The sequence below is a fragment of the Heterocephalus glaber genome, unplaced genomic scaffold (genome assembly GCF_053883595.1).
Source record: "Heterocephalus glaber isolate CG9 unplaced genomic scaffold, H.glaber_assembly_v1.0 deba00001744, whole genome shotgun sequence".
Lineage (NCBI taxonomy): Eukaryota > Metazoa > Chordata > Mammalia > Rodentia > Bathyergidae > Heterocephalus > Heterocephalus glaber.
This window is the reverse complement of record NW_028258450.1, coordinates 836,367-857,473: the sequence shown is the minus strand read 5'-3', so window position 1 is coordinate 857,473 and position 21,107 is coordinate 836,367. Positions and strand designations below refer to the sequence as shown.

At 48.9% G+C, this 21,107-nt stretch overlaps 1 protein-coding gene across 10 annotated transcripts in view; it reads right to left on the bottom strand.

The window, feature by feature from the left end:
• Positions 1–257: 257 nt before the first annotated feature.
• The window catches only part of Pou2f2 (POU class 2 homeobox 2), a 34,519-nt gene continuing 13,669 nt past the window's right edge, over positions 258–21,107 (bottom strand). For 2 of the 10 annotated variants that reach the window (XM_021250909.2, XM_087200692.1), the window contains 10 exons: positions 13,056–13,161; positions 12,875–12,966; positions 10,398–10,559; positions 10,127–10,268; positions 9,888–10,036; positions 9,635–9,811; positions 8,093–8,159; positions 6,382–6,583; positions 6,179–6,252; positions 258–5,903 (listed from right to left, as the gene is read on the bottom strand). In XM_021250909.2, the coding sequence (XP_021106568.1) occupies positions 5,575–5,903; positions 6,179–6,252; positions 6,382–6,583; positions 8,093–8,159; positions 9,635–9,811; positions 9,888–10,036; positions 10,127–10,268; positions 10,398–10,559; positions 12,875–12,966; positions 13,056–13,161 (1,500 nt within the window). In that variant the 3' untranslated portion in view covers positions 258–5,574. Of the gene's footprint in view, positions 6,253–6,377; positions 6,584–8,092; positions 8,160–9,634; positions 9,812–9,887; positions 10,037–10,126; positions 10,269–10,397; positions 10,560–12,874; positions 12,967–13,055; positions 13,162–21,107 lie in introns of those variants that run through there. The other 8 variants (XM_087200693.1, XM_021250912.2, XM_087200694.1 and 5 more) reach the window with 6 other exon arrangements.

Genomic DNA, 21,107 nt, shown 5'->3' with positions numbered 1-21,107 from the left:
CAAGATGAAAGTGGGAAAGTACTTGCTAGTTTTCTCCACTTCCCATAGTTTCATTAAAGACAGCGTGCTGGAGATGAGTCCATCCTAAACACTCAAAGCATCTCATTTAATTTTCCCAACCCCATGTCCCAGTCATACAGCTAGGAAGAATGAAACTCACATAACAAAGATCATATAAGATGGCAAAACTCAGACTTGAATGCAGGAATTCGAATTTCATCCTAAGTTCAAGACTTAGTTTTTTTATTGGTGAAAAAAAAAAAATTGTTCAAGCCTTCAAAACATTTATTATTGAACACAAGCAAGATTCTCCCATCCCGGGCCAGGGATTTAGCTCAGTGGTGCCATCACTGGCCTCATAAGTGCAAGGTCCTGAGTTCGATCACTGGTCCCCAAAATAAAAGTAAAAGAAGATTCTCCCATCTCCAGCTCACATATCCCTACCCCATACCTTGATTTCCTCACCGTCTTTCCCACAGAGTGTCTGGAGACCAAAGGAAAGCAGGCATCATTTTTTCCTGTACAGTTTTTAATTTTTTATTTTTTGATGTTTGTTGTTCAGATGAATGACACACTCAAGTTACAAAAATGGGGCCTTAAAAGAAGCACATTGTACAATGAACAAGCAGATTGGAGTTAAGAACACTGAAACGCTAACCCGCTACCACGAGAAGAGACAGGGAAGGGGGTACGGGATGGGAGAGGAGGGGCTACCAACACAAGGGTCAGACAACTGAAAGGGGAGGCTAACCTGGTGGGAACAGAGGAAAGGCAGGTGTCCTCAAGGACGTACTCAGTTTGTGGATGCCGCTTCCTCATCTCCCTTGCCCACTACTTGCCACCCTTAAGTCTCCCCACCCCATTCCAACCTGGTCAAAGTGAGTAGATGAGAGGCACCCACCTTGGAAAGGGCTGAGCCAATCAGATCTTTACAAGGTGGGTGGTCACCTTGCCCCAATGCAGTCCTGGATTTGGGAGGTGATGGTGGCAGGAGTGGGGTAAGAAGCCAAAAAGGAACTAGAGGAGCTGATCAAAGATCAGGCCCCTGCTTTTTCCTAAAGACTCCCTACCTGTTTCCCCACCCCACCATGATCCAAAGGCCCTCTACAAGTTGTCTAGAGAGGCACCTGTCACCCTGCAATTATATAAATAAATAAATACCGGGCCCCAGGGCTTGGGGGACAGATTAAGGGAAGGGCAGTGGGGATAGAGGAAAGGAAAGGAGGAGGGAAGGGAGGCAGAGGGGAGGGGTCACAGACATAGTAAATAGTTGTCTCCATCCCAGCAACACTTCTCTCTGGATTTTTTTTCTCCTTTGTTTGTTTGTTTACAAAGGAACTAACATCTCAAGGACAAATACTTAAAAATATACATTATTTTTTCTTTTTATTTCCGCCTTTGTCATCATCGTCTTGCTTTGGAGACTGCTGAGGTCAAAGTTTAAACCGCATGAAGGAACTGCGGCTTGGAGTTTTTGTGTATTTTTTTAAATTTTTATTTTAAATTTTTTTTCACTTTTTTTTTCCAACGTATAAAAAGGTAGCGGAGTTGTCTGTGGGTTTTTTTTTTTTAATGGTTAAATCTTTGGTTTGTTTCTTTTTTCTCTTGGAGGCCTTTATCTCTCTCACTTGCCTTTCCCACTCAGAGACCGGTGGGGGCCCGCGTGTCTCAATCTTGCTCAGTCTGTCTCATTCTCTCTCATTCAGTACCCCCCACTCTGGGCTAGAGGAAGAGAGAGGCACCCTGGGGTGGGTGACAGAAAATAGTCAAGAGTCCCCCCACTTGGCTAGTGCCTCACTAGATCTTCCCAGGGTGCTGGGCCTAGAGACGCGCTCTTGGCCTTTCCCAGGGAGATGTGTGGAAAACTCATACCTTTCTGATCTCAACCCCAACTTCTCAAAAGACTTGGGGGTCCCTGTCACTACCCAGCCCCATACACACTTCCAGCCCTTTCCTTCCACTTCAAGGACTCTACCCTGGCCCCTCCCCAAGAAGAGAACAGAGAGGTGGTTTAGTTACTGGCATCTTTTTTTTGTTTTGGCACAACTAAAAGGCCCACTCTTGGGATAGACCCAGTCTCTGTCCCTCCTTTAAGCGGAAGGTCAGGGGTTGGGAGAAGGGAAATTCACAGGGCTCCCTTTTGCCCTGGTCCACTGACTTCTCTCTAGCCCAGGCCCCTGGCCCCCCACCTGACATCTTGAGCTAGCCCAGAGCCTGGCCTGGGGTCTCCTCCCCATCCCCACCTAAAGCTCCCCAGCCCTCCAACTCGCTCACACACAGACACACGGACACAGGCTCTGTACAGACCACAAAATAAAAACGATGAGATAGTTTTGTTTCCCGGAGTCGAGACGGGGGTCTGGAGTGGAAGGGATAGGTGGGGGTGGGGGGCAGGAATTCCCCCATCACCTTCCCAACCCTGGCTCTTCCAGGCCCCAGCCCCTTGCCCTGGCTGGCCCCCAGCCAACGATATTTGGTTTCCTTTTTTAACATTAAAGTTCTATGAGGTATTTGGTGCCTTATCTCGAGTCCTCAGGGGAGGGGGTCCCAGGGGGGAGACCTGGGGCTCACCTCCCCCTCCCTCCCTCCCACCCCCTTCCCAATATTTGGTTTCACAGCTGTAGTTAAAGCTTGGGATTTGGTTATTTTCCCCCCTCCCAGGGATTTTCTTTTTTCTTGTTTTTCTTTTCCCAGTTTTGGGGGTTGGATGGGGAGGGTCCCCATCACCCCCAGCTGCACAGGGGTCCCTCCACCAATGTCAGGGCATTGCGCCAGCCCTGCTCTGCTTCCTCCTCTCTTTGCCCCACTCCCACTGGGGTGGGGAAAGGTCCCAGGTGGTGGGACTAGATGGGGAGGAAGCAGGATGAAGTGGGTGGTAGTGAGTCCTGGATTTTTCTTTCCTGTTTTTTTTCCATTTTTTTTTTTTTTTTTTTGGTCTAGAATCATCATAGTTTTTATTTGAGTCATCTCCACCATGCCTTCCATGCTGCCTGTCCTCTCGGAGGGGGTTTTTGGTTGTAATTCCTTTCATTCTGTTCTGCTCAAATGTCCTTCCTATCTGGTCAGGAGCCCTTGGCCTCCTTTCTACCCTTGGGTGGGGGCCCAGGCCCTCTTGCCAGTCCCTTTTCAGGAAATCAAAATGGACAAACTCAGAGGTAGGGTGAGGGCAGGGAGTCAGTTCAGTGGAGATGCTTACATTCCAGCAAGGATGGGCTGACGAGGTGCCAGGCCCCATCGGTGCCAGGGGTGGGAGGGGCGGCCACTCCATCACTGCCCAGACAAGGCACCCGAGGCCCCTGCGACGGCTGAGTCTCTGCTGCCTCTGTGGCCCAGCCTGATAGTTTCGTTTCCTGGGTGGGAGAAGGGAGACCAGAAGAAAAGAGAATGCTGAGGCCTGGGACTCTGTCTGCCTCTCCTCGGAGTGTCCAGCAGAAAGCACGGAGGCTGCCCTGGCCGTCGCCGGGCTCTCCCCTCCCTCTGCTCCTGCCCAGCCAGGGCCGGGGGCCACTCTGATTTCAATGGCTCGCGTCCTTCACAGCAACACTTTGGTTTGAGGAGAGACACAGAAAGAACAAGATTGAGAGAGGTGAGAGAAGAGTGAAGGAAGAGTGAAGAGAAAGGAGAGGGGAGGAGACAGAAGAGAACAGAAAAAGAAATCAAAGGAGGAATCAAACCACCCAAAAATTGTTAGTTTTCCTTTGTCCATTCTTTTTGCTTTCTTCCTTTTTTCCTGTCTTTTTTTTTTAAAGCTTTTTCAGTTGATTGGGGGGGCGGGGAGTTTGAGGCTCTTCATCCCTGTCCCTGACACCCTCTCTCAGCCCCGCCCACCCACTTCCGTCCACCCTGGCTGAGGGACAGGCCCTGCCCCAGCCGCCCCCCACTCCGGCTTTCCCGAAGACAACGTCCATGAGGTATTTGTGAAGAGAAAGAAGCATCCTTCCTTCCATCCGCCTTGGGGACCAAGGGCCTGGACCACTGGTGCAGGGGCTTGGCTCCACCTCGCGGCTCCTTCTTATTCTTGAAGAGTCCTCATCTTCTTTCCCTTAAATATATATATATATATATATATATATAAATTCTTTTTTTTCTAGTTTTAATTTATTGTTTGTTTGGTTTTCTGTTTTGTTTGTTTGTTTGTTTTTGGTTCAAAACTTTGTTGGCCTCCATAATAGCAGGAGGGCAAGGTGGCTCCCAGCGGCGATTCTCTGTCCATTGTTGAGATGTGTCCAGGGCTAGGCAAATGCAGGGTCCAGCCAAGACTCATGGAGGTCTCATGGGAATGGTAGCCACCAGAGCGCCCTATTGAATGGGGACCACAGGTCATGGCACTGTCCCCACCACATGGACCCTGATGGGGTTGCCATCTGGAGGAACCCACCACTGGGGTGCGTGCGTGCGTGTGTGCATGTGGGGGAGGGAGAGGCATCTGCCAGTGTCAGAGGGGCACAGGGTGGGTGGAGCGAGGTGAGTCTTCTTTTTGGTTTCTGGTTAATGTCAAAGAACGTGAAGGATCCCACGGATAGGCACTGGAATATGAATATTTTTTTCAGGGAAACTGACAGACAGGATGGAAAAAAAGACAACTTGAATGTCCTCACCTCATCTCCTTTTGCCTGAAATGTCCACCTTCCCATAGGCTGGGGAAGGGGTAGATTCCAGAGCAAGAAAGGGTGACAGGGTTGAGGAGGGACTTGTGGGAGCTGAACTTGGCAAAATGGCCTAGCCCACCCTTCAAAGGAAAAAGGGAGAGGTACAGGGGTTAAAAAGTCATCCCCAGGCCTTTTCCTGAACTCTTCCCGGGCTGGGAGGAGGAAGGAGGTTAAAGCAAGACCTCCTGCCCAGGTGGGGAGAGCTGTGGGTCAAGGAAGGGGGTGGGGACACATGATAGGGACACATTCCGTTAAGCACAATGCTAAAAATTCTGTACATCCTTTGGATGAAGCTACTGAATATTTGGTGTAAGGTTGTTCAGGCCCTTTCTCTTTCACCTTCTGGAAAAGAACATTTGGTGGATGGTTCTGGGCCCAGGCCCTCTGCCCTAGATTGTGCCCTGTCTCTACTGGCCCAGGGCTGAAGCTGGAGTCAGCAGGCTGGCACATTCTCTTTTTTCTTCTCCACCCTCACTGGGAGGGGCAAGATTGGGGGTTGACCCCACAGCCAGGGCTCAGCAGCATGAGGTCCAACCTGCAGGAGGCTGCTCTGTGCCTGGCTGGGGTTCTTATTTGGTGTCATAGCAGTGAGGGTGAGCACTCTAAGGTCTGGCTCGCAACTGGTTTTTGGTTTGATTTTGTGGGGAATTTTTTTGTTTTTGGTTTTTTTGGTTTGTTTTTCACCTCTGGTCCCTTTGGGGCAGCTGGTTTCTGTTGTGATTATTTTTGGTTTTCTTTTTTGTTGGTTAGTTTCTTTCTTTTCTTTTTTTTTTCCGCTTGGTTGGTTGGTAGTTTTGGTCTTTCCTCCCTTGTTACTCCTGCTCCAAGGACCCGCTGTACCCCTACCAGTGGCCTCTTCGCCCTCTTCCCAGGCGTGGAACCAAGGTGGGGGTCAGAGGAGTGGGAGGGGAGGCATGGTGGGTCCTCACTCGGGCTTGGACCCTGCCTCCGGCCCCCCTGGGCCTGCAGGGGTCTGTGCTGCTGCCTCGCTGCAAGTGGAGGAGGACGAGGATGAAGAGGATGAGGAGGAGAGGCCAGGAGACTTGCTGGAGATGGAGGCTGCCACGGCTGCAGCTGCTGCTGAGACTAGGCCCACGCCTGGGGGGGCGCTGAGCAGGGGCAGCCCGGCGTGGTTCAAGAAGAGTGGCGAGGTCACCAGGCTGGGGCTCCCTGGGGCTGCGCTGGCTGCCCCCAGCACCAGGTTCCCGCTGCCATCAAGGCTGGTAAGGGGCAGGGTTCCACCAGAGGCCAGGGCTGGTGGGGAGAGAAAGAGGCTGGGCTGGGGGCACGCCAGGCTAGGGGAGACCTTCGCCTCCTGGGGTCCTGCCGGAGCGCCCCAGCTATCTCCCGGTCCTTCCCAGTGCCCCCGTCAGCACCCCTCACACCTTCCCCAAAGGCAAGATGGGGATGAAGAGGCAAGCGATGCAGTGAGCAGGGGCGGGATGGCGTGGCTGGAGCAGCAATGGGGGGCTCGGGGCCCCAGGGGAGCAGGACTGGTGGCGATGGGAGTGACATGAGGCAGCACGCACCTTGGATAGTGGCCAAAGGGTTGTTGCTCATGAGGGCTGGACTCAGCCCGGAGCTCAACCCTACCATTGTGCTTCTGCAAGAGCAAAGCAGAGGAGTTAGCAGGGCGAGAACCCGTGGCAGGACTGGGGTGCAGCTCCCCACCCTGGAAGCAACAGTGACCCTGCTTCTCCCCACAGCCTCCCACCAGTAACTGCATACTTACCCCGTGCTGGGGGTCAGGCCCGACAAGCCGATAGCTGAGTGGCTGCCTTGAGGGCTGGGGTTTGTGCTGTTGGTGGTGGCCGGGGGTGGGGGAGTGACAGAGGGGATGGAATTGAGGGGGGGCGCAGCCCCGCCCCCGCCCCCACCCCCTCCAGCTGTCCGGCTGGGGTGGAGTGTCCCCACAGCTGAGGATAAGGTAGTAACTGGCAGAGAGAGACAGAGATGGGGTCTTCAGCTTCCCCATGGAGGCAGCCAGGGTCAAGCCCTGCTTGTCACCATCCCCCCGCCTCACTCTGTATCTTCTCAGCTAGAACAGACCTAAACGTCCTGCCCTTCTTCCCACAGCCCAGATCCATCTCCGGGTGCCTTGGCCTGGGTACAGTGATCACAGTAATCTTAGTAGGAGCAGTGCCACTGCTGAGCCTGTGCTCTGCACTGCATTGACACACACAGGAAAAGGGACACCCAGGACACAAAGCCTGATGGCTCTCTCTAGGGGCCAGGGAGGGGGCGCAAGCTTCAGACACACTTGGCAGTTCAGGATTGGGTAGCACGGGGAGTGGGGAGGGCCAGAGTAGCCTGGTAGGGACAGAGATTCCTGGCTCTGTCATGTCCCTGCTTGACACTCCAGGTCCTTGGGTGCGTGCCTTAATCTCTCTGCCATTCAGTTCCCTCATCTGGAAAATGGGGATAACAGAACCTATCTCATTAAATGGATGTGAGAAATAAATCAATCTACCTTTTGGGGGTTTTTTGGAGACAAGGCCTCACTATGTAGTATAGTTGGCTGGCCTTGAACTCATTCTATAATCCAGGCTGGCCTCAAACTCATGATCTTCCTTAGCTTGTGTGTTGGTGCATACCTGTAATCCCAGCACTCAGGAGGCTGAGGCAGGAGGCTCGCCATGAGTTCGAGGCCAGCCTGAACTACACAGCAAGACCCTGTCTTAAAGAAACTAGAAAACAAAAGCAAAAACAAAAAATCTCATGATCCTCCTGCCTCAGCCTCTAGAATGCTGGCATTAGAAGCATGCACCACGGTGCCCTGCTTTGTTTTTTTTAGATAAGTCTTGCTAAATTTCCTATGCTGGAATTTGCAAATCTTCCGGCCTCTACCTCCTGGGTAGCTGGGATTGTAGGCATGGACCACTATATCCAGCAGTCAATATACTTCATAAAGCACTTAGAACAGTGCTGGGCATCATCCTCTTGCTACTTTATAAACCTCCAGCTATTATTTCTTAACCTGAGAGGGCAATATGGGGCGTGTGTGTGTGTTTGTGTGTGTAATTTTTTTCCTGTGCTAGTGATTGAACCTAGAGCCTTTTATGTGCTAGGTAAGTGAGGTACCACTGAATTACACTCCCAGCCCCTACAGTCTTGTATGTATATATACATTCTGTATGTGTTATACATTCGCAATAATTTTTTAAAAACTGAGGCTCAAAGAAATAAAGTAACTTCTTGAGTTCACACAGCTTATAAAAACGTTTTAGCAACCCCATGTTTTTCTCACAGGAAATCATGTAGCATACTAGAGTCCAGCTGCTCTGGTGACAGAGGAGTGGGGTCTGCCCTCAGTCTTTCCCCTGCCCCCCACACCTCCAGACTCAGCCTTGAAGCCCATGCCACCCAGAGCCACTGGAGAACCTTAGGCTGCAGCCCATGCAATGTCCTCCCAGCCCCCCTCACCAGCTTCTGCCCTCCCTGACCTGTTGTGCTCAGACTGCTGGAAGCTTGGGACAATGGTAAGGTCCCTGCGCCCCCTTGGGGTGTGACCTGGGGAGAGAGGAAAGTCGTACAGTTAGGCCACTGTTTCCTAGTAGCCCCCTTGGTGCTTCCTGGACGTAGAACACTCACTGCCCTGGCCCCAGGATGGGGTGGGGGGCTTTGAATACAATCTATTTTCCATCACATCTTCCCTCACATTTACCCTAGGTCAGTGGTGGCAAACCTGTCATCAGATAATAGTTGTTTTTTTGCTAAACTAAAACCTCAGTATTTAAGTTTAATTGTAGCGTTGGCACTTTGCAATAAATAAGTGGATTTGGGGTTGCAGTTTGGGCACTCAGTCTCTAAAAGGTTTGCCATCACTGCCCTAGGTGATCCTGAACCACAAGCAGGAAGGAATAATTCTCCACAGAGAGGGGCTCCCACTTCCCATCTGACTCTACCCGGGCTGGCTAAAGTGTAGTATCCTGTCCACAGTGACTACACCTGAAGAGCAACTGTCTCAGTTCTCCTACAGTAAACATATTTGCCCTGTTAAGGGTGGGGCTGGCAAGCAAGCGGTCTGGTGGGAGCCCCCAGGCAAGGAGGGAGCAGGCCTGAAGTGTGTCTTTGTGTATGTGTAGGGAGCTTGAGAATAAACTGATCCAGATCTTTGTGTCAGTGTTAGAATGCCATGATACTTGATTTTCTGGGATCATCCTCTGGCCTCCTTCCTGGCTTCCCTGCCTACAGTCTCACCTTTTTTATCAGTCCCAGAAGGCTTGTGGAATTTAACTCTCTCCCTCCCCAACTTAGAAGTCCTCCTCAGCTCCCTTCTGCCCATGGTTCAAAATCATTATGAAATTTGGTGACGTTCACTCACATAAATTGTAACTCCAACCACACTGAACAGCACTGGAGCGCTCCAAGCAGGCCTGGCACTCTGGTATCTAGGCTTTTGTGCAAACCAATCTCTTCACCTGGGAGGCTGTTTTCCATGTGGCTGGCTAACTCTCTTATCCTTTATGACTCAGTTTAGAGGGTCCCTCCTTCCTACATAACCCTGGGGCCGGGGACTCTTCTCTGGAGCACCATAGCTCTTTCCATGAATTGAAATATAGGGATAGAATAAAGGCTGTTCCTGATATATGCAATACCAAGCAGGCCTGTGTGTAGCTGTGAGCCTGAAGGAACCCCAGGGGAGCAGTGATGTGCCTGCCAGGTGAGCAAGCACCTCTTCCAGTCTCTGTGTGGATACTTGAGTATCTCTACCTGGACCATGCCCTGGGTGTCTGTGTCCATCCCTGCGTGGCTATGTCCCTGTGATAAATGGCTCTGTCAGTGTGCATCTGTGTGTGTGTGTTACCCACATAAGACCTGGAAAATGCGTGTCCCTGTGTGACTGGGCTCCTTATGTGACAGCCTATCTTCAAGAGCAACTCTCTTGGCCCCAGTGGTAGGCTCTGGACAATCAGGTAGGTTTGCTTCACACAGGTGCCTGCCTGTCCAGCTTGTCCTCCCCACCCACACAGGGCTCTCAGTACCAGGTGGGGGCTGTAGTTGGCCGGCTTGCCCGGGCTGGGCAGCATGGGGGCTGCACTGCAAGGGTTGATGCGCTTCTCTTTCTGGCGCCGGTTGCAGAACCAGACACGGATCACTTCCTTCTCCATGTGCAGCTGCTCGGCAATCAGCAGGATCTCCTCTGAGGTAGGCTTCTGGTTCTGTGGACAGAGGGCTGGTTAGTTCCGGCCCTTTCTGGTGCCACCCCTCTGGCCACCCCAGAGGGTGAGGTCTCACCGCTAGAAAACTCTTCTCTAAGGCGAAGCGGACATTCGTCTCGATGCTGGTCCTCTTCTTGCGTCTCCGGCCAGGCAGCCCATCAAAACCCAGGCTGGGGCTGCTCAGCTGGTTGGGGCTGGGCAGGCTTGAGTCCACAGACATAGTCTCTGTGCCAGGGAGAAGACGTGGGCTTCAGAAGGCACCACCCCCTGCCCTCCTCCTGCCTCCCTAACCTGGGAGTCTCAGCCCAGTCTCACCTGCATCATTGAGCCACTTCTCCAGGAGGGGCTTCAGTTTGCACATGTTCTTGAAGCTCAGGTTGAGGGCCTCGAAGCGGGAAATGGTTGTCTGGCTGAAGTCATTGCCATAAAGCTTGCCCATGGCCAGGCCCACATCACCCTGGGCCAGTGGGGTGGAAATGGGGCAGAGGTCAGGGCAGGGCCTTCTGGCACTGGGCTGTCCTGCCAACCAGCAGGCCACACTGCCCCTCACACTGCCCACTGCCCAGCTGGCAAGGTAGTCCCAGACCTGCGTGAAGCCCAATTTGATGCGGCGTTGCTTGAAGGTTCGGGCGAACTGCTCTAGCTCCTCAAGATCACTGGGCTCCTCTGGATGGGATGGCGGCTCCAAGCATTTAGGGGGCTGCGGGTATGAGAAGTGCGGGTCGGGCAGCGTGGGGCGGGTCACGGCCTGGTGGGGCAGGCAGGTGAGTGGGATGCAGGACGGAGGAGGAGGGTGATGCTGAGCAATGGCTGTGTGGTCCCCACACCCTCCCCACAGTCCAGCCTCTTCCTGCAGACCCCTCCGCCTGCCCAAGGAGGCCTCTCCACACTCATGGTCCATCTGCTAAACGTCTGACTGCAGCCTCACAAGGGGCAATGCCTAGAACCCTGCACATTCCTTTGAGCTTGCAAACTCTTGGACGGAACAGCTGGCTTCTTTGCCAAGCACTCTTTCTCTGGAGCAGGGAGCAGGGGTTTCATTTTCCTCTTCACCAGCCTTGAAGTAAGGACTGGCTCTGCCACTGTACTTCTGGGTAGTTGGGGTAAGCTTCTTAATCTCCCTGGGCCCCACTTTTCCCTCTATGGATGGAAACCATCACTGCTGTTCTGCCTGCTTACTGGGGTAGTGGGAGAATCAGGTTTGAAATAAGCTGGTTGTCGAAACCCACAGGATATGCAACACCAAGTGTGAACTCCAATGTTCAGGCGATGAACTGTGGTAAGAATGGTGTGTCGGTGTACGTGCCTGGTCTGTAATACATGCACCACTCAGACTGAGAATGTGGACAATGGGGAAGCCAGCGCATGGGTGGCAGAAGGTATATTTGATCTTGATTTTCCATTTAGCTTTGCTGTGAGTCTAAAATTGGTCTAGGGCCGGGGATTTAGCTCAGTGGTTCCAGTGCCTGACTTGCAAGTACAAGGTCCCAAATTCAATCCCTGGTACCAAAAAAACCCAAAAAAACACACGGGCCAGGGATTTAGCTCAGTAGTCCTGGTGCCTGCCTCACAAGCGCAAGGTCCCGAGTTCGATCCCTGGTACCAAAAAAAAAATAAAAAAATAAAAAAATAAAGTTGGTCTAAAATATAAGTCTTAAAAAATTAGTACATAGCAAATAATGTAAAAGGATTTTAAAATGGACAGTGAGGACAATTAGGGGCACTGACAATGAAGCAACAGCTCTGTCTGTAATGCTCCATTGCCCTGAAAGTAAAAGGTCGGTGGTGGGTGCAGGGAGGTCTGTCTCCCAGGTCCTTGATGATCCAAACCCCTGAGGTCCCGGATGTTTTGCGGAAATCAAAAGTTTTTCAGATTTTAGGAGGCCTATCTAGAGCACAAATTAGAGAGAGTGTGACCCCCCCCAATCAGGGTCAAGGGTCACCTCATAATGAGACACATTAGTAGTTCTGCAGTAGCAGGGATATCACACCAAGGGAGATAAGAAAAAGTCACATGCTACTTCATGCCAGATAGGGCAGTTTTTAGCACCAATGTTATTAGAACACCTTGACTTTCAAAGCGTTATTGAATTTCAGCACTGCAGCCAAGACCTGGACTGGCCTCTCAACTTTCTAGTCTTTCTGAAATAGTTCATGTATTTTTTGGCTTTGGTGCTGGGGATTGAACCCAGGGCCTCAAGCATGCCAAGCACATGCTCTACCACTAAGCTATTCACCCACTCCCGCAGCCCTCATATATTGTTTTGTTTTATTTTTGTTTTGTTTTTGGTACCAGAGATCGAACTTGGGTCCTTGCACTTGGAGGACAGGCAGCAGCACCACTGAGCTAAATCCCCGGCCCAGCCCTCATATATTTTTGAAAGGGCTATAAAAAAATGAGTAGGAAAAATTTTAAATGCATAAAGGATATCAAAAGATTCTTAAAATCTAAAACCCAGGCAGCAAACCAAAAGGCTTTAGAGTCTATGCAGTAGAACACTGAGGTGCCTGGAGAGCTGGGATCCCACCTAAGGGTCCCCACATGATGGCCCAGTCTTGCCAGATATTCTGGTTTCTGAAGAGAAGCTAAAAATTGGCACTTCCTGGGAATTAAGTTGGCAAAAGCCAAATAGGGCTCAGAGAACTCTCCAGTTCTCTGCTAAAAGAGACCTCTGAGGCATTCCTAACCTAAAGGCTTGCAACCTTCTGAAATTGTGTGTGTTTGTGTACATTTTGGGGAAATGGGGATCAGAACTAAATCTTTCATCAGATTCTCAAAGGAGTCCATGTGCCTGAAAGGGTTAAGACCCTAGTCTGGTTCAATTCCCCTCGTTCTCTAGAGGAAGGAGCTCACCTAGACAGGAAATGTGCCTTACTTGAGGTCCCACAGCAAATCAGTGGCAGAGTAGTCTGGGCCCCAGGTTCCCCAATTGCTGTCTTGGCCCTGTGGCTGTGGAGTGGGCCAAGGGAGAGGAGATTTGCCCCCCACACCACCCCCACTCCTCCAGTCCTTGGCTGGCCCTGTTGCCAGCTTAGCCTGGCACATTCAGTAGACAATCTCACCTGTGTGGGAAGCCCGGCCCGGGGCTGGGAGGTCAGAAGAGCTCCCTGGGTTTGCTGAGGTAGCTGGAATAGATTTGGCGTTGGTAGCAGGCCTGGGGAGATGAGGAGGAACACACAGGGTGAGGGGGCAGATAAAGAAAGACCGGTGGAGGCATCAGAGAGGCAGTTGGTAGGGCTTTACCTGGCTGACTCTGCTGGGCCTGTGGCAGCAGGAACTGAGCAGGTGTCTGGAGGTGGTGGCCTGGCACAAGCACTAACTGCTGGAGCTGGAGTAGCTGCTGTATGTCCTGGCAGGGAGGAGATGGACAGAAAGACAGTCTAAGTCCTGGCAGGGTTCCTCCCTCTCTGCATTATCTGAGCCACCAGGGGCTGAAACCAGGAAGGAGGCAACCTAGCACTAGGCAGTGAAGGACAGTCCACCAGTCCTAATAGCACTCTGAGGCACCCGGAGGCTTCTCTCATACAGGGGATACCAGAGAGTCCCAAGTAGGTGGTCCCAGAAGGGCCCAAGGCAAATTATATTGTGTCTGGAATTAGCTTTAAAATCCTCAGAAAACAGTGGGTGTGTAAATTGATAAAACCACCTTTATGGGTTGAAAAAAGATATGATGGACTCCTAACCCCCAGAGCCTTATTTGGAGATAAGGTCTTTGCTAGTGATCAAAGTAAAATGAGGCCACTGGAGTGGGCTCTAATCCATTATGACCAATGTCCTCAAAGAAAGGGCAAATTTGGACAAAGACACAGATAGAAGAAAGATGTGAACAGGCATGGAAAACAAGACCATCTATAAGTCAAGGAGAGAGGCTTGGAACAGATCCTTTCTTTACAGCCCTCAGAATGAGCCAAACCTGCCAACACCATTATAGACTTCCAGCCTCCAGAACTGTGAGGCAAGAAGTGTCTGTTGTAAGTCAGCCAGCTGGTCATACATAGCAGCCCTAGCAAACCATACAAGCACTATCTACCGAAACTGAACATACACCTCCTTATGACCCAGTAATTCCACTCTGGGGTTTAAACCACCATAAATGTGTACATGTGATCTCCACAGACACATACCAGAATGTTCACGCAAACCATGTGAAATAGTCACAACCTGAAGATGGCCCCAGTGCCCATAGATAGAGAGCCCCAGTAGGATGGGTAAATTCTACTGAATGTGATTCAATGGATGCCTCAACAATGAGAATGAGCAGCTATGATCTAAAATGACATCCAATAATATAATTTCCCAAATGTAGTGAGTGAAAGAAGCTAGTCACAGTAGAGAACATCCTATATGATTGTTTGTGTTCCATTTGCATGTTGGAAGTTTGAGGGGCTTCTAGGTGCCCATATATAGGTTTTCTCAGTTTGTGGGTATTCATTAAGTTATATACTGATGATTTGTGCATGCTTCTGTATTTGTTGTACTTCAGTAAAGAGATGTTTTTAAGGGGAATGAAGCAGGGAAAGAAGGAGAGGGAAAAAAATCCACCCCCCTCAAAGTGAGTCTAATTGAAATCCTGTTTGCCAGTAGGATTGGAAAAATGTTCCTATCTATTGACTTGGATTATGGGTATGTCAGGTTCATTAAATCATTCTCCCTATCTCTATGTCTGTTTGAACATTTCCCAAAAAAAATCCCCATTACTCATCCACACGTGCACACACAATAATAGAAAACCCTCACCTGGTCTATAAGGCCCTGTAAACCAAGGCCTGTGCTGGACTCCCTGACCTCAACTCCTTCTGTCCTCTCCCCATCTGGCTATGCTCTAGCCATTCAGCCCTTCTCTCTTTTTCAAAAGCACCAAGCTTTTTTCTGCCTCAAGGGCTTTACACATACTGTTCCCTGGTCTATGGGGGATGGTTCCAGTTCTTGCACAAATTACATAAATCATCCCACCACCGTGTCCCCCTTTACGAACCCCCATTCCATCTCCTTCATAAGACTTTCCACATCTCAAGGTATGGCTCTTTCCATTCACTCGCTCATAGCCACCCTCACATAAGCTGCATGACAGCATGATCGTCACGTGGCCACTGCTCTATCCTCAGCACCTAGAATCGCACCTGGCATCCAGTAAGCTCTCTGCATATATATGTTATGCTCCAAGACCGATACTTCATCATTTACTTTGCAAATTTTATGTATGCATAGTTGAAAGCTATGTATTTTTTTCTTCTGTGAAATTTGGGGTGTTGGCACATACCCCTCAATTCCTCTCATTATTCCAAAATCTTTATTCTAAAAACCAATTTAATGTTCCAGGAAGTGAACTAATTGGGAAAAAACATAAGCAACTTGACAGAAAAGGCTCACTTCTCTAATACATAAAGAGCAATTTTAAATCCATAAGAAAACAACCAATGACATAGTTGGTCTGGAGAGGGCCCACAAAGGAGATAAAACCAGCTTGGAATGAGTGTGCATTCAGATCACTCACAGTAAGATAAACAGAAATAAAACTGCACTAAGTACTATTTTTACCTCTCAGATTAGCAAAGATAAAAAGAGTGTGCAACATACCAAGTGGAAGTGTGGAAAAACAAACACTCTTGCACATGGCTGGTGAGGGAGAATCAAAATTACAAATTACATGCCCTTCGACTCAGCTGTTTCACTGCCAGGAACTTATCTTGGGGATGTATGTACACTTGTGCAAAATGACCTCCATGGAAAGATATTCCCAGCCTCAAATGGGATTCCAGCGAGAGTAGGAATCAGCTGGGCACACAGCAATAGGGGGACTACTATGCAATCACTAAAAAGAACAAGGATGCTGTTATAGGAGGAATTTTATAGGAGAGATTGAACCCAGGGCCTTTGCACTGAGCTACGCTCCCAGCCCTTTTTATTTATTTATTTATTATTTTGAGACAGCATCTCACTAAACCACTATGTTACCTTCTTTTTATTTACTTTTTTTTGGTACCAGGGATCAAACTCGGGACCTGGCGCTTGCAAGGCAGGTGCCGGAACCACTGAGCTAAATCCCCGGCGCTACCACTATGTTACCTTCTGCCTCAGCCTCCTATCACCGTACATTGGGGATGTTCTTTGAGTCTTGATATAGAACAATTTCCAGAATGTTCTGTTGAGTGAAAATCTTAAGAGACAGAACAGTGGGTATGAGGTGCTGCTGTTTGTGTAAAGGAAAAGTATAGGTATTTGCTTGAATATTTATAGATGATATCTAGAACACTATAAAAAAAAACAAAGCCCACTGTACATCCTTCTCCATTTTGTGAATCTGGTACATTTACCTGGTCAAAGTAAATAAATATCCAGGTGTCCTGTCCCCATCCCAAACAGTAATTGGTGAGCAACAGGCTTGCTTTATTTTACAAAAGGTCAAAGCTGCTGCCTGCGCCCTGGAGGGGGCTCCACTTTCTCAGTGTATGGCAGAGGAGGGAGCCCTCTGCCCTTCCCTCTCTCTGACTGCAGTCATCTTGGACTCCAGGGAAGGGTTCTGAAAACCTCAGGGTACATACTTGAAAACCAAGTCCGTTCTGCCTTCCTTCTCCTGGATCCTCCAGTCCAGTAACCCCCCATGGCTGTCTCCCTCCACATGTGAATCGACCTTCGTTGTGAAGCACCGAAGCTCAAGCTTCAGGGGCTTCCATTTACGATGGGCCCTTCTAAGGCCCAGACCTAAATTTTAGTTTCATATTGGGCCTTTTCTTTTTCTCTTTCAGATGAGACTGGGAACATTCATGGTGGGATAGCTGTAGATTTTCCTTCTTTTTCTTTCAATTTTTTTTTTTTTTTTTTGGTACCGGGGATCGAACTTGGGACCTTGCACTTGCGAGGCAGGTGGCAGAACCACTGAGCTAAATCCCTGGCCCCCTTCTTTTTCTTTCAAAGGCCCTCCAAACTGTATACTCTTCAGGCCCCACAAAATGGAGACCCACCCGGCTCTGTGCTGTACTTTCTTCCCCTTGGTGGTACTGGGGATTTAATCCAGGCCCTTTGCACTGAGCTACGTCCCCAGTTATTTTTTTATGTTTTATTTGAGGCAGGGTCTCACTAAGTTGCTAAATTACCCACCCTTAAACTCATGATCCTCCTGCCTCAGCCTCGCAGAGTGCTGGGATTATAGGTGCGACCATATCCAAGTCTGTGCTGCACTTTTCACAAGGCAATGGATTTGCTGGTGTGCATTTTGCCTCTGCTAGATTGAAACTTTAACAAGCAGAGGTGTGCCTTATTCTTCTTATATTCCAAACCCTTAATGGGGCCTGAGAAGCCCCCATTAAATGCCCACTGAATTGAATCCAACAAATCAACAAATAAGACCAGAAACAGAGTCTTATTACCAGTATTGTGTGTGTTTGCCTTCCTTCATACTGAGCAGCATCCCCAGCCCATTTATTTATTTATTATTTGAGTTTTGCTAAATTGCTAACATGCCAGGCTAGGCTTGAACTTGCAGTCCTCCTGCCCAGCCTCCCACAGTGCTGGGATTATAGGTATGTGCCACCATGCCTGGCTATTACCTGTAATTTTCTGATTTGCTATAACCCTTAGTGTGTTGGTGAGAATATTTATTAACACGTATCTCTTCCTATCGTGTCTCTGAGTGAAAACTCTTTCCCACCAGAAGCCTAAAAGATGTGTGGTTTTCACTCTGAATCAGCAGGAGAGGAAAGGCTGGGGGAAGTGCATGCTGGGTTGCACAGGATCTATGGTAAGGAGTCCAAATGAAAAACATTTAACCATCCAGTGAATCAGATGGAGACTCAGGGATCAGCTTTGATCCCCACCTTCCGTCCCTCCTCCCCATTCATCCAGTCCATCCTCACCTCTTACCAGCTCCTTCCCACCATTGCCACCATCCTGGCCCAAGCCACCATACCATCTACCTTGACCACTCATTCTTTGCTAGCAGTTGGGAGGAAGCCATCTAATACAACAGAGTCTCAGACTTTGTTTGTTTTTGTTTTTGTTTTTGAGACAGGGTCCATAGCTCTGACTGGCCTTGAACTAACTATGTAATCCAGATTGGCCTGAAACTCATGGCAATCCTCCTGCCTCAGCCTCCTGAGTTCTGGGATTACAGGCATGCACCTCCATGTTTGGCGGTCCTAGGCTTTCTTATTCCCCGAATTCTTTGGTGTCTGACAAACTTATCACTCTCTTCTCAGAATTAAAAGTATGTAAAACATATAGGGCTTTAAATGAAATCAATTGTATTGGAATACAGTCATTGACTGCTTTTTAAATTGTGATATAGTAATCTGTGGGCTTCTTTATTAGCATATTAATAAATAAGATCCAGAATAGGTCTGATAACCACCATAATTTCAAAGCAATGAGGAGTGAAAACAGTATTTTAAGAGATCTGCAACAACTAGAAGAGAATATGAAAACCTCTGTGTGTCCTATCAGTGCTACCTAGTATTCTGGCCCGTTGCCTATATTCATAATAACAGGAATGGTACATTTCAGTTAGAATATAGTGAAATTAGAGATTTTCTTCAATCAAAGTTCATGGAGCTTCTGAATTCTATCCACAGACTTCCTGGGAGCAGATCTGGTCCCTGTTCTAGAATATAAATACAAGTTGGGCACAGTGGGTGACACCTGTAATTCCAGCATTCGGGAGGCTGAGGCAGAAGGATCGCTGCAAGTTTAAGGGCAGCCTGAGCTACATAATGAGTTCGAGGCCAGCCTGAACATAGGAAGACCCTGTTTCAAAAAAAAAAAAAAATATATATATATATATATATCCAGAAATCCCTCACTAACTTTCATCACATTTGTAACAGAATCCAACTCCATGGCTCAGCTTTTATCGCCCCAGTTCCCTGCTTGCCTCTCCTTCTGTCCACTTTGTGACGCTTTCACCCCTAACCTTGGTCCAGCCACAGTGGTCTCTTTGCTGTCACTCAACCCAGAAAGGACTCCCCAACTCCTAGCTTTTGCTATTCCTTCTAGAGCTACACATGGCTAATCCCTCCCCCTCTTTCAAGGGTCTATCCCTGGCCACCTGCTCTGATAAGGATCTTCCTTTTCCTCTGTCATTCTTTTCTTTCCTGCATCAGAATTATCTACTTCTGGGACGGGGATTTAGCTCAGTGGTTCCACCGCCTGCCTCACAAGCACAAGGTCCCAAATTCGATCCCAGGTACCAAAAAAACACAGCTCTTCATACAGAAATTATCTGCTTCTCGTCTATCGTGCAGCTAGAGTTACCATCAATTCCATGGGTGTACAACTTGTCTACCTTGTCCCTGCCCAGAAAGATGCCTGGACATGGGGATGTTCATCAAATATTTGCTGACGAAAGGAATGAAAGAATGAGGAAGAGAAGATTCTGGGTAATCAGTGAGCAGGGTCAGGACTGGATTTGGCCAGTAGGGGGCCCCATTTCTCCATAATCCAGAGGCCACATGGCTCTCTGTGGCCACTTAGGGGCATGTCACACCCTAGTCAGGCAATGGAGAAGTCACAGTAGGTTGACAGATGCTGGGGAAGGGGCCCTGGCCAGTATATTTTGTGGATCAACAGCTCTGTCTCTAACCTGGAAGGAAAACTGGCTCCAAGGGTTAGCATATCTTATTAAAGCTGAGAAGGGAAGGGACCAATTCTTGCTTATCACTATATTCTGATCGCTCTCCACCCCCAGAGCATGCATCTAACTGGCAATCAATAAATTTTCAATGAATGAATGAGGCACAAGCCTCAGATCATATTATTTTGCCACAGCTAGAATGTTAGCCACAGACTGGGGGCAGAAAGACAGTTTATACTCAGGTATGGGGGGAGTTATTGCTGACTTTCCTATCTGGGCTTGGTTCCACCTGGGGAGAGAGTAAACTTGAGGAGGCCTGGGCCCTGGAGCTGGCCAGCTGTGACATGGCCCAGGTGCTGTGCCTCACTCCAGTGCACAGGGCAGACGGCCCACTCCCTTGTGGCTCTCAGCCCTAGTGGAGCCTCACAACTATGACTAGTATGGTGTCAGTGTGTGGCCCGACACTTGGCCATCCATAAAATGGCAAATTGTGACCAGTTCTGGACATCCCATTCTGAGACATTAGCTTCCAGTTAAGTCCAGAGGGGAGAACAGAAAGGGGTAGGATCTGGAAACCATGTAAATCATATTGTGACAGATTATGTTCTACATAAGGGTGGGTGGAGGAGGATGGAGCACTGGTCAGTGAGTACAAACTTTCAGTTAGGAAGAATAAATTCTGGTGTTTTACTGTACAGTACAATGTCTGTAGTTAACAATAATGTATATTTCATACAAACACCCAATGATAAGTGTAAACGAATTGTATACCTAAAGTGTACCAATAAAATTAATTTTTTAAAAATAATGTATATTTCAAAATAGCTAAAAGAGTAAAAGCCTGGCACATGCCTGTGATCCCAGCACTTGGGAGGTTGAGGCAGGAGCATTGCCATAAATTCAAGTCCAGTCTAGGCTAAGTAGCAAGACCCTTCAAACAAACAAACAAACAAATGCCCCCCTGGGCAGGACGGCTGCAAGTCTGGAAATTCTGGCACCATCTGTTTTCCCCAGGACAAAACAGGGAGACAGATCCTGGGCGCTAGGCCTGATGTTCTGGGTAAGGCTTTCAGTGACCTGAACCAAGGCTTCCTGTTTCATCAGCCACCTGGATTGAGCTTTGGCCTGAGTGATGCCCCTATTCCCAGCTCACCCTTCACCACCCAGACCCTCAGCTCTCTGAGCCTGCCTTGGCTCCTCGAGTACTACTTCTAGTTCCCACTGCCTGGAACCCCTTCCTCTAGCTCATCCACCTAGCACACTCCTTTTCCTCCTCTCAGTTCAGATATCAGTTCCTCCCCAAGCCTCCCTGATTACCCCTGAAACACTCAGCACATTCCTACCACATCCAGTGGGTATCTCTGGGAAACTTTTATTCACTAGATCCCACCAGCCTAAAAGACTCTGTTAAGCTTTATTTTCTATGGTCCTATTAGGAAAATAGGGACTTTTCCCCCATTCGCCAAATACAAAATGATTTTTTTTTTAACAGTTGATGTAAGTTTTCAATCAATGCCAACCCCTACCCCAGACATTCTGAATGCTCCCCTGGAGAGATGTCTTCCCTTTTCTTGATTGAAACACTGCAACAAAACATCTTTCATTGATTCAGTAAACATCCATGTAGCCTCCTTGGTAGAAGGCATCTCCCTGAGCATTGGACAAATTATAAAACTGTATTATAATCAACCCTCTGTGGGTACAAGCTAAGAAATCGAAGGAAAGTATAC